At 36.3% G+C, this 13,467-nt stretch overlaps 1 protein-coding gene across 1 annotated transcript in view; it reads left to right on the top strand.

Moving 5' to 3' along the window:
- The window catches only part of BTAF1 (B-TFIID TATA-box binding protein associated factor 1), a 90,141-nt gene that overhangs the window by 50,237 nt on the left and 26,437 nt on the right, over positions 1 to 13,467 (top strand). The window contains exons 15-21 of the mRNA XM_024739534.1: positions 2,014 to 2,118; positions 3,235 to 3,384; positions 3,705 to 3,847; positions 4,113 to 4,287; positions 5,627 to 5,830; positions 11,029 to 11,455; positions 12,420 to 12,610. Of these exons, the coding sequence (XP_024595302.1) occupies positions 2,014 to 2,118; positions 3,235 to 3,384; positions 3,705 to 3,847; positions 4,113 to 4,287; positions 5,627 to 5,830; positions 11,029 to 11,455; positions 12,420 to 12,610 (1,395 nt within the window). The remainder of the gene's footprint in view (positions 1 to 2,013; positions 2,119 to 3,234; positions 3,385 to 3,704; positions 3,848 to 4,112; positions 4,288 to 5,626; positions 5,831 to 11,028; positions 11,456 to 12,419; positions 12,611 to 13,467) is intronic.

Raw genomic sequence — 13,467 nt, 5'->3', positions numbered from 1 at the left:
TTGATTCCTTCTAGTGTAGTTTTCATTTTAGTTATTGTATTGTTCATCTCTGTTCATTTGTTCTTTAATTCTTCTAGGTCTTTATTAAACATTTCTTGCATCTTCTCGATCTTTGCCTCCATTCTTTTTCCGAGGTCCTGGATCATCTTCACTATCATTATTCTGAATTCTTTTTCTGGAAGGTTGCCTATCTCCACTTCATTTAGTTGTTTTTCTGGGGTTTTATCTTGTTCCTTCATCTGGTATATAGCCCTCTGCCTTTTCATCTTGTCTATCTTTCTGTGAATGTGGTTTCTGTTCCACAGGCTATAGGATTGTAGCTCTTCTTGCTTCTGCTGTCTGCCCTCTGGCAGATGAGGCTATGTAAGAGCCTTGATGGGAGGGACTGGTGGTGGGTAGAGCTGACTGTTGCTCTGGTGGGCAGAGCTCAGTAAAACTTTAATCCACTTGACTTGATGGGTGGGGCTGGGTTCCCTCCCTCTTGGTTGTTTGGCCTAAGGCAAGCCAACACTGGAACCTATCTGGGCTCTTTGGTGGGGCTAATGACAGACTCTGGGAGGGCTCATGCCAAGGAGTACTTCCTAGAACTTCTGCTGCCAGTGTCCTTGTCCCCATGGTGAGCCACAGCCCACCCCCACCTCTGCAGGAGACCCTCCAACACTAGCAGGTAGGTCTAGTTCAGTCTCCCCTGTGGTCACTGCTCCTTCCCCTGGGTCCTGATGCGTACACGACTTTGTGTGTGCCCTCCAAGAGTGGAGTCTCTCTTTCCCACAGTCCTGTTGAAGTCCTGCAATCAAATCTCACTAGGCTTCAAAGTCTGATTCTCTAGGAATTCCTCCTCCTGTTGCCGGACCCCCAGGTTGGGAAGCCTGACATGGCACTCAGAACCTTCACTCCAGTGGGTGGACTTCTGTGGTATAACTGTTCTCCTGTCTGTGAGTCACCCACCCAGCAGTTATGGGAGTTGATTTTACTGTGATTGCGCCCCTCCTACCATCTCACTGTGGCTTCTCCTTTGTCTTTGGATGTGGGGTATCTTTTTGGTGAGTTCCAGTGTCTTCCTGTCGATGATTGTCCAGCAGCTAGTTGTGATTCTGGTGTTCTTGCAAGAGGGAGTGAGAGCACATCCTTCTACTCCGCCATCTTGGTTCCTCCTCTGTGTATAGTTTCACCAGATTTTCAAAGGGTCCCTAACCCAAAATAGATTAAAAACATTTGCCTTGGGGCTTCCCTGGTGGCGCAGTGGTTGGGAGTATGCCTGCCAGTGCATGGGACACAGGTTCATGCCCGGTCCGGGAAGATCCCACATGCCGCGGAGCGGCTAGGCCCGTGAGCCACAACTGCTGAGCCTGCGCATCTGGAGCTTGTGCTCCACATCGGGAGAGGTCGCGGCAGTGAGGGGCCCACACACCACGATGAAGAGTGGCCCCCGCTCGCCGCAACTGGAGAAAGCCCTTATACAGAAACGAAGACCCAACACAGCCAAAAATAAATATAAAAAAAAAAAGAACAGTTGCCTTAATTTTGTAGTGAACTCAAAGTTGAATTTTCTAGGTTGGATATCATCTTACAGTTCATTACTTGCGTTAATGGTGAGCACACAGAACTTAAACTGTTTGTTTAGCACAGCAGCAGTAATCTGATCATTTGTCAAATTTCCCTGACTGAGCAGTGATATATAATGTAACCAAAGAGTTGTTGCTGGTTAGAGCTTGCTCCCATATAGAGGATGATTTCAATTTATTAGAAGCACAATTCAGTGTTGTTAATCATAATCAGACTTTCTCCAGCTTCCTAGCGATTGTGTGCCATTTAATTTCTCCAAAGCATTGGAATAGTAAATGCGGTATTGTTGCTCCAGAATCTTGTCAAAATTTATCACCAGTTGAACATTATTGATGAAGTCATACAGTCTTTTCATGGTAGTACTTCTGTTATTTGACTTACAGCTTTTTAAATAAGCTAACACCAAAGAATTATATGCTATAATTTTGATTTTGTTTTTGTTTTTAGAACTCTTCATCTTGGCTTATACCTATCCTTCCTGATATGCTTCGACACATTTTTCAGTTTTGTGTTTTAGAAAGCAGCCAGGAAATTCTGGACCTCATTCACAAGGTATATGGTGAATATATCTGTACTCCTTTCCCAGTATCTTGGTAGATGTAAAAAAATTTTCATAACTCTGTACTGTTGTTGATCAGGGATTTTAAGAAATTAGAAATCATCCAAGAGATTTGAATAGTCTGGAGATCTGCAAAATGAGACAAGGAAATAGGCTTCTTATGGAATATAGTAGTTAAGTCCTGGTTAGCCCTGCTGCTTGTGTGACCTACCTGGCAAACGTTTTAAGCGCTTTCTTTATAGCCTCAATACAGAGAATAAAATGAAGGAAAGGCTGCTTTTCTCCATCCCTCATTTTGCTGTTTATCAACATGCTTATTGATTCTGCAGAGCATCTTTGGGATTTATTGGTAATATATAGAGTCTGATTGTCATAGTTTAGACTTGTACTTTTTTATTACTTAGCAAGATTGTTCATATGTGTTGGAACCTTTAAAGAATAGACATTTGATGTATTTAATAATATTTATGGGAGGAAATGGCACTGTTGTACCTTTAAAACCTGTTAAGTTAATCTTGAATCACTGACCTCTGAGGTGGCTCATTGTTAACAGCCTTGGGTTAACATTGGTATTATTTCTACATGCTGGCCCTAGCCCATTTAATGCTAGGCATCAAAAAAGGTGCTTTATTGAGTAAGATCATGAATCAAGACTTATACTGTTCTTAATTTATACTAGGATATCACTACCTCTGAATTTAGCAGAGGTTATTTATAGGAGCTATTATATATTGAAGCAGTGTTGAATATAGGACTGCATATTGAGCTTTATGATACATACAAAGGATTTCAGAGACTTACTGAGATTTTGATAACTTATTTTTATGGGTATCTTTTTTTTTAAGTGATTTTCATAAAATACTGGGGAAAATACTTTGCATTCCTTTTTTAAAAGACTTTCTCGTGTATTACTTTTTTTTAGTATATGAACCTACCTACCCAAAAACAGTATTTAAAAATAAGCCTCTATATTGAATTTTAAAATTAATCTCTGTGCTATTTCCTACTTTTTTTTTTTTTTTTGATTCAGTATCCCTAAAAGTAAGTATTAGGTTTTTTTAGGCCTTGCTAGAAAAATTTCACTTTCTTGTTCCCTTTTCATTCTGCAGGTTTGGATGGAATTGTTGAGCAAGGCTTCAGTTCAGTATGTGGTAGCAGCTGCTTGTCCATGGATGGGTGCTTGGCTTTGCTTAATGATGCAGCCTTCTCATTTACCTATTGATTTAAATATGCTGCTTGAAGTAAAAGCTAGAGCCAAGGTAAGTGTAGAGGGACATAATGTATTTGTATGTTCAACTCATAATTATTATTATTTTTTTCAACTCATAATTATTAATACAGTAACCATGTAAGAAATCTGTATTGCTTTATTATAAGCATGATACCATTATTGTAACATAAGGAAAAATTAAATCACTAGAACCTTGACAAAATGCATAGCAATTTTTATCCGTTAAAATTTTGTGAAAAGAACTGTATTTTACTGGGATTATAACAAATGAGAGTGTTTTTGATGTTGTCTATTAAATTTTAATGGTTAATCTTTAATTATTGTTTTCTTCCCCCTTATTCCCTCTAGGAAAAAACAGGTGGTAAGGTGCGTCAAGGCCAAAGCCAGAGTAAAGAAGTACTTCAGGAGTACATTGCAGGTGCAGACACCATCATGGAAGACCCTGCCACCAGGGATTTTGTTGTTATGCGGGCTAGAATGATGGCAGCCAAGTAAGTATACATAAACTCAAAAGTCATTTAACCAAAAGATTCCTCTGATGTGTCTGTCAGTCTTTCCTCCATCACACTAGTTACAGAGTAGGGAAAAAATTAAAGCATAAGAAAAAGTTTCTAATTTTTTTGAAGTTTTAAAAGTAAGATTTATATATTTTTATGAAGATAAGATAGGAGTTATGTCTTCCTTGGGAAAAGTTATAGCTTCAATAGGGGAAACTTCAAGCAATTCTATAGTAACTTCTTTTTTTCTCCCTCTTAGGTTGTTAGGAGCACTTTGTTGTTGTATCTGTGATCCAGGTGTAAATGTGGTAACCCAAGAAATTAAACCAGCTGAATCCCTTGGCCAGTTACTACTCTTCCATTTGAACTCCAAATCTGCCTTACAGAGAATTAGTGTAGCTTTGGTAATCTGTGAATGGGCTGCTTTACAGAAGGTAAGATTTTGCCCAAAAATAAATGAAGACAATTTAAACCAATTTCCTTAGCTGTTAGGATTATTTTCATTATATTTTACAAACAGAAAAGTGAAAATTTTCTCTGTATAAAGATCCAACATTTATAGAAAAGTATTCAAATTATATTGCAATATTGTTTCTCATTTGCCTTTAACCCTAGACTTTTTTCTTAGAACCCCCAGTCTTGTACTTGAGAACTACAAAAGATAAGAGGCTTTGAGTGATAGAAATCCATTTTTATGACTAGTAGCAAGGGCAGATTTTTGGTCACAGGAAGAATAAAATCTCCACATTTAAACCCAAATCTTTATGTTTCCAAATAAGCCATTCCCTTACAGCCCCTTTAATTTTTAACTTCTAGTAAGACGTATGATTTTGTGTAAGACTTGCTTCTGTAAATCAGAGAAACTTCCTGCTGGCTTTGTTTATTCCATTGACTGGAATTCTGGAAATTTAACTGTCTGCACTTGCTGTGAGAGCTGCTTGTTACTGCCTCTTAGCAGTTTGTCAGAGCTGTGTCTAAAAGTAATTGAGCCATGCTCTATTGCAACTGAAACCCCAGCTTTGCCTCTGGAAAGAAGCAAGGCTCATCTGTTTTTAGGCAGGACTCGGTGTGCTGGAGAGGCAGTGATGCTGTGTTTTTGTGCCTCTCAGACTCAGCAGCAAGTGTTGACAGTTCGGTTTCTGGACCCTCACAGAGCTTCTCTGGACTTACTCTGTGAAGCCCAGGCTGATCACCCAGATCCCACAGAACCCCTCATGGCTCACCACTGAGGTCATTCCCCCTCTGGTTGGGGCAGGCAACAACCAGAGAGAGTGGGAAGGGTTAGTTAAATTTGGGGGCAGGTAAGTAGCCTTTAAATTATATATCCATTTCTACAGTATGGCATGTGAAGCTGTGGGTTCAACTGTTAAGAAATCTAATGAGTTTTTAAATAACATTTTTAGTGCATGCTAAGTGTTCTTTTCTGGCTGATTTCTTTTTACAGTTGTATATTTTTAAATCTGTGGTATATAATATATATGTAAACTTGGAATAAATTCAGAATAAAGTAAGAGTAATTAAGTGGAAAGTTTAATGGAATTGTAATAGTTCCATGTGCATGTGCTATAGTCATTCATATTAAAATTTTAGAGTAGTTTGGGTGTGATACCTTTTCTCTGTGCAACTAATAACTATGTTGTTCTGGGAGATAAGAGAATATAGGTTCAAAATCAATAGAAATTTAGACTTGGTAGTTTGCAAGCGAAGATTTATGCATTTCTGGAATTATGTTTGCATATTTGCCCTGAATATTTGTTGTCTGTTATATTTTAGGAGTGTAGAGCTGTTACCCTAGCTGTGCAGCCACGTTTACTTGATATCCTTTCAGAACATTTATATTATGATGAAATTGCCGTTCCATTCACACGAATGCAGAATGAGTGTAAACAGCTTATTTCATCATTAGCTGATGCACATATTGAAGTTGGTAATAGAGTAAACAACAATGTTTTTACAATTGATCAAGCTAATGACCTGGTGAGTAAAGAAGTAACCTTAATTTTAGAGCATGAAATAAGGATAAGAACTTTGTCATGTCATGTTTACCACAAAAACACTAATTTGTTGAATCTATTTATGGCTTGGTAGCCTGTCATCACTACCCTTTAGAAAGGTTATTTCATTGTATTGACTTTCCTTGAAATAAGAGAATGGGGAAGGGATTTTTTTTTTATCTCTGCTTTGACAAACCAATATACCTTTATTAGAAAAAACTGTTACATTTTTGTCACTTCTCAGTTTTGCTTAAGACTGGCAGAGTATAGAAAAAATTGATTCTCTAAGTTCTTGAGTACTTCTCCTCCCTTTTGCCAACTTACAATGAAAATATTCAAACATAAGAGAATTACACAATGAAGTCTCATATACCTACCAACTAGATTACACAGTTAACATTTTACTAAATTTGCTTTATCACATATATATGCAACTCTCTACCCCTCTATTCAACCATTAATTTTTGGTGCATTTTTAAGTAAGTTACAGACAGATATCAGTACACTTAAACTAAAATTCAGTTTTTATGTTTTTTTCTCTTTTTTTGTGTCATTAACTAAAATTGAGTTATGTTTTTTTGTTCTTCTTTGAGGTAAAACTTATGTACTATGGATTGTACAAATCTCCAATGGAACATATGATAAATTTTAACAGAAGCAAATACCTATGAAACCCAAACCTCTATCAAGATACAGACAGTGCCATAACACTTCCCAGTCAATCCCCTGCCCTCAAATAACCATTGTTCTGGTTTTACCTTCACCATAGATTACTTTTGCCTGTTCTAGAATTTCATATACATGGAATCATACACTCTGTGCTGTTTGGTGTAAGGATCTTTTTCAGCACAATGTTTTGTAAAATAATACATGTTGTTATATGTATCACTAATTCATTCTTTTCTATTGCTGAGTTTTCTTTCATTGTATAAATATACCACAACTAGTGTAAGCCCTTCTCTGCTTGATGAACATTTGGGCTACTCCAAGTTCTTAGCTCAGAGCTGCTATAAACATTTTTGTACAAGTTTTTTAAAGACATATTTTCATTTCTCTTGGGTAAATACATAGGAGTGGAATTGCTGGGTCATAGGGTGAGGTGTTTATTTAGTTTTATAAAAAATTGCACTTCTCCCAAAGTGGCTGTATCATTTTACCTTCTAATCAGCAATATATGAGAGTTCTGGTTGCTCTGCATCATCACCAACATTTGATGATGGTCACTCCTTGTAAGTTTTGCCTTTCTGGTGGTTGTGTGATAGTGTCATTGTGGTTTTAACTTGTGTTTCCTTGATGACTAATATGTTTAACACTTTTTTATGTCTTATTGGCCGTTTGTTGATTTTCCTTTCTGAAATGTCTGTTCAAATCTTTTGTCTGTTGTCTTTTTATTATTGAGTTGTAGGAGTTCTTTATATATCCTGGATACCAATCCTTTGTCAGATAGATGCTTTCCGAATATTTTCTCCCACTGTGTGGCTTGCCTTTTCATTTTGTTAATGGTGTCTTTGGATGAGCAGATATTTTTAAGTTTGATGAAGTCTAGTTTATCAGTTATTTTCTTTTATGGTTATTGTGTTCTGTGACCTAAGGTACCTTTTTTTATCTCCAAGTGGTGAAGTTATTCACACACATTTTCTTATAAAGCATTGTAGTTTTAGTTTTTGTTCAATCATCCATATTTATGTTTATATATAGTGTGAAGTAGAGATTGCGTTTTGTTTTTCATATAGATACCTAATTTTTCCATCATCATTTATTGAAAAGATTTTTCTTTCGCCATGGAATTTCTTTGGCACCTTTGTCAAAAATTAATTGAAATGTAAATGTGTGTCTGTATATGGGCTCTATTTGTTCAGTCTATTTGTCTGTTATGCTAGCACCAGTGTCTTGATTACTGTATCTTTGTACTTAGTAAGTCTTTGAGGTTAGGTGGTGTAAATGAGTTCTTCCTTTTATGAGTTCAAGAACCAGAAACTCAGCTGCTTCACTTGTGTTGATTGCTGTGAAAGAGCATGCTTCATTTCTTATCCCCCTTTCTTATTGAAAAAATAATATAGTTGAAATTTTTTTTGTTCTCACCTGTGAAAAAAAGCTAAAATTGCTTCAATTTTTTTTCTGAGTTTTTCTGATTGTTGTTTTTCTATAATTTCTCCTTTTTGCCTCCCCTCCCCCATATTTTGCCTTCCTGGAATAAAACCTCAAATTTTCTTTAAGGTCTGGGTTCCCTTCTTACTGTTTCTGACATTTCTTTCTAAAGCTATTACATGGACTCTTAAAGCTTTTCTTATTCAAACCTCTCACTCCCCAGTGAAACTCCTATTCTGTTTCATCAGCTTCCTTAGTCCAGTGGTTTTGACCTGGGATATCAGAGTCTCTAGAAGAGCATATTTGAGGGAAGAGCAATTTTAAAAGATTAGTCTTGGCCTTGGCTAAGAGCCACTGCTCTTTGTAACTTTCTTTGCATCCCTATTTTATTCTTACCTGCAACATATAGGCATTTCCTGAAGGTCTTCCTTTGTCTGTCACCATTCTCACAATTTAGTTCTTAACCATGTACTGTGCTATCTTCTCTTGATCTTTTATGTTCTTCAATTAGGCATTTTTGCTTGGATATCTCACTATCATTTCAAACTTAACACAACCAAAATTGGGATTTATTTTTTAACAGAAAATAACCCTTTATAAGCACAGTCTCAAATCTTGTTAACATTTCCTTTTAGAAAATTTCATATGTTTATCCTTTCTCTGTTTCGATCACCACAACCCAGTCAAAGGCCTTAGTACTTTATGACTAGGTCCTGACTCATCTCTAAGGCTCCAGGCAGTCTCTGGTTCATTCCATCCTGCTTGCTGTGCCACACTAATGAAATTCTTAGTGCCACTCTGAACACATCCCTCCCCTACTTAAAAACATTATTTTCTTTTTCCTTGATTTTAGTTTTTTTCTTACTTTAAACACCTTCTCTAAATTCCCCATCTCTTTTCTCCTCATTATTCTCAAACTTCCTCCACTTAAGCCTAGTTATTCTCTTGCAGAAGTACACCACCCTCACTCACTTTCTTTGCTTCACTCATTCTCACTTTGGTGTCTGAGCTCCTCTTTCCTTTGCCAGAAATTCCCTACCCTCCAGCCTCTATGCTCATCCCAAGTTCATCTCTTGACATTCCTCCATCGCCCTGTGCTCAGGCCGTGGTAAGCTGTTGTCAGTTCCTTGGACAGTGCCTCACTTTGCACTCCCTACCTCACTCTGTTTGCCAAGATGTCCCCATAACTCCAGACTTATCCATTGTTTAAGAACCTAGCATAAGTGTTAACTGCCTCTGGCAAGCCTTCTCTACTTTTGTCTCCTCTAAGAAGAGTTAAGCTATCCTTGTGCTACCACAGCAACTTGCACCTACCTCAGTTTCATGTTACATTGTCTTGTTTACTTACGTATCTGTCTCCCACATTATTCTCAACATTTTTTGAGTGTATGAAGACATTGATATTCATCTCTTAGTATTACTCATTAAATATTTGTTGAGTGAATTTGGGGTAATTGGAAAGCTTTTCCTAAGTTGCCTAGAATCATTGAAAATTGACAGAAGCATAGTGTATTTAGGACAATGTTTTTAAACTTTTAGTAATGAAACCTGTTTCAAATAATCTTATGCAAAGCTTGAACACATAAAATAGACAAAGCAAAGCGGAGAGTATAAGCTAGAAGTGGTATGTGATCATGTTCCTTTGTAGAGAACAGATCAAGATGAAGCAGATACAGCTTAATTTAAAGTCTTTGGTATTTTATAATGATAAAAGAAGATCTTATTTGTGTGCCTATTTTGCTTTTTATAATAGAGGTTGGCATTATCAGTCTTGTCCATAAGGGAATTGATTATTTCTAAGTCTGAAAAATTGGGTTCTCCATTAAAAAAAAAGGTAGGTTCTTTAATGTTACAGGCTTTTCTGACCAACATTGATCAGATTGGATTTATGGAGCCCCTTTATGATTGCAGTTACCCATCAAACAAGAAGACTATTTTTGTTGTGTAATCCATCACACAGTCTTTAAATGGTAATTTAAAAAATGTGTGCACAGAAACTTGTACATAAACGTTCATAGCAACATTATTCGTAATAGCTAAAAGGTGGAACCAACCCATCCATTCATCAACTAATGAATGGAAAAATGCAACTGATATATCCATATAGTGTAATATCATTTGGCAAAAAAAAGAATGAAGTTATTATACATGCTACAACATCAGTGAACCTTGGAAGAATTATGCTAAATGAAAGAATCTAGTCACAAAAGATTACACATTATATTAGTCCATCTATATGAAATGTCCAGAATAGGCAAATCTATAAAGATAGAAAGTAGATAAGTGGTTACATGGGGGTGATGAAAATGTTCTAAAATTGTAGTGATGGTTGTACAACTCTGAATATAATAAAAACCATTGAATTGTACACTTTAAATGAGTGTATTGTATGTGAGTTATATCTCATAAAGTTGTTTTAAGAAGATGTATTGAACACTCTTTTAATGGGGCTTGTAAAATAGTCTGATGCCATAGTCTTACAGCTTTAAGCAGCTCTTGGTAATTAAATAATTAATGACTATTGTACCATCCTCTCTTAACTGTTGGTTTATATTTGCTTACAGCGTTCTCATTTCACTATATGGGTATTGTGTGTGATTTTTCACTCAAACTTATTAGATATAATAAGTCTCTCAAGAAACTGTCTTTCTTAAACAATATAATACTAATGTTAAATTAAGTCAGATTAAAATAAAGTTTAGGGCTTCCCTGGTGGCGCAGTGGTTGAGAGTCCATCTGCCGATGCAGGGGACATGGGTTCGTGCCCCGGTCCGGGAGGATCCCACATGCCACGGAGCGGCTGGGCCCGTGAGCGATGGCCACTGAGCCTGCGCGTCTGGAGCCTGTGCTCCACAACGGGAGAGGCCACAACAGTGAGAGGCCCGCGTACCACAAAAAAATAAATAAATAAAAAATAAAATAAAGTTTACTTGGAAGGTTTTAGACATTTATTTAGTTTACTGAATACTAAAATAGTACTAGATATCATGGAACTTAAAATTGAAACAGAAAGTTTGTTGTCTGCCCTTTAGGAGTTTACAGGCTATTTGGGGTTGATGTCCTTAATGATTTTTGATTTCTCTTTTTTAATAGGTCACTGCTGTTTTTAATGAAGTCACGTCATCTTTCGATTTAAATCTTCAAGTGTTACAGCAGTTAGATAGTAAACGACAGCAGGTCCAAATGACCGTTACAGAGACCAACCAGGAGTGGCAGGTGTTGCAGTTGAGAGTGCATACTTTTGCTGCATGTGCAGTTGTAAGCTTGCAGCAACTTCCGGAGAAATTAAATCCTATTATAAAACCATTAATGGAGACAATTAAAAAAGAAGAGAATACTCTAGTGCAGAACTACGCGGCTCAGTGCATAGCCAAACTGCTTCAGCAGTGCACAAGAAGGACGCCCTGTCCCAATTCAAAAATTATTAAAAATCTCTGTAGCTCACTTTGTGTGGACCCATATCTAACTCCTTCTGTCACGTGTCCAGTACCAACACAAAGTGGCCAGGAAAATTCTAAAGGTATATATCTAAAGTTTTATTTGGGGTAGAGAAAGAATTAACCATTTAAATTTGTTTATAGTCACTTACAGGTATAATTTAAGCACAAATCCAGTTTATGTTGGAGCTTTTTCCCATTTTGAGAGAATTTGCACATATTGCTAATAAAATCACAACCTCTTAACTTAAATAAGTTATTCATAAAAGACGTGATATATAAAATGACTGAATTCTATGAGACAGGTGTTAACGCTTAACTTCTCTTTCAAGACCATAATTATAGGGTTTACTGTTAACAGAGCTAGAAAACTTAATTATATCCAGTGGTGAATAAAAGTTCTTCCTGTAAAATTCTGGTTTCTCTAATTTAGTACATGTCTTATGAGATAAGTGGGCTCTGTTACCTTTAGCAAATAATGCTTAAACAGCTTTTCTATTTTCATCCAGAAAATTTATATGGAAAGTAACTGCTCTTTGTAGGCTAATCTCAAGGACCAATGTTTCTTCACATACCTTAGTCCTAAATTCCCCCATCCCTGTCCCTGAGAGCTATGTGAGGCAGCAATATTTTGCAGTGGTTGGTGTTTCTGAATTCATGGTAACTATGGACTTTTTTTTTTTTTAAAAGAAAACTTACTTGCATTGTTTTTTAATGTTTCTTTTTATGCCTGGAAGCATTCATTTTTAAAGAATTAATGTACTTTTAACTGAAGGTACCTTCGTTCTTGCATGTAATATTTCTTGTTGTTAATATGATGCTGCAAATTTGGTTGTATTAAGTATGGTCCTATGCAAATATTAAAGCATTCAATGGTATAAATTATTGATTTTTGTTACCACTTCATTGTCTAAAGAAAATATTATTGGCCTATAAAAATTGAGGCTTAAAAGACAATTTTAAAATGTGTTGTATCTCTTTTGGAGCAGGAAACATTTGGTCACCTATATTATACTTTAAAAGTTATTTAACCTTTTTCCTTAATAGGATCCAACTCTGAAAAAGATGGAATGCATCATACTGTCACCAAGCACAGGGGTATAATTACACTCTATAGGCATCAAAAAGCTGCTTTTGCTATCACAAGTAGGCGAGGTCCTACCCCCAAAGCAGTAAAAGCTCAAATAGCAGATCTTCCTGCAGGAGGTAGTGGAAATATCCTTGTTGAACTTGATGAGGTAAATAGTTTTCTTCTTTGAATACTCTGATTTTAAAACAAATATCTTACAGATTGAGAGCTAAATTGTCATATCAGCTTCTAGAATTGTATTTTAATATTTTTAAGTGAAGGAACTGGGGCTAATAACTTTTTGGAGTACTGCAGCAACAGGGTCCAGAAAAACTGAAAACTTCTTCAAATTTCTCATGCCTCTTATTATTTTTACCAGCTTAACTTGATGATTATCTTCCTAGGCAAGAAACCTTCTCAGTAGTGGGTACAAGAGTCATTCATGAATATAAACTAATTCCTATAACAGTGACTACAGAGATGTTAAGTAATAGTGAAAGCTAACTTTTCCCAGTCCTATCAGTGTCAGGAATTGCTGTTGATATTCAGAGGATAAGTTTATACACGTCAGAGTTTTACCTATCTGACTTTTAGTCAACTTGGAATTTATTAACTATGTGATGTGAGGGAGGTAGGGATCTAAATTTATTTGCCCACATGAACAGCCAGTTTATCCCACCGTTGAATCTTTTCCTTCCTGGTTTATAATGGTACCTCTGTTTTATATTATGCTTTGTATGTATAAGGATCTCCTTGGGCTCTCTATTCTGTTTCATTGGTCTACTTATTCTACAGTACAGTCTTCTTTAAAGATGATTTTAAAAAGTGTTTGGTTTTGGAAAATCTTACAGTCACATTGTTAACAATGGAATGAATGCTCTAGGTAGCTCTTTTGGTTGCAAGACATAGGAACTTAACCTGAGTTCAGCAATAAACTATCAATGCTAAAAGACATGTGTTTAATATATTTCTATAAAGTATAGGCCTATTTTAAGTTTCTTTTTTTAAACCAAAATCTTAGCTTAT

This window comes from Neophocaena asiaeorientalis, unplaced genomic scaffold (genome assembly GCF_003031525.2).
Source record: "Neophocaena asiaeorientalis asiaeorientalis breed wild unplaced genomic scaffold, Neophocaena_asiaeorientalis_V1.1 scaffold597, whole genome shotgun sequence".
NCBI lineage: Eukaryota > Metazoa > Chordata > Mammalia > Artiodactyla > Phocoenidae > Neophocaena > Neophocaena asiaeorientalis.
Note: the sequence above shows the minus strand (reverse complement) of the source record. Positions and strands in the feature narration are given on the sequence as shown.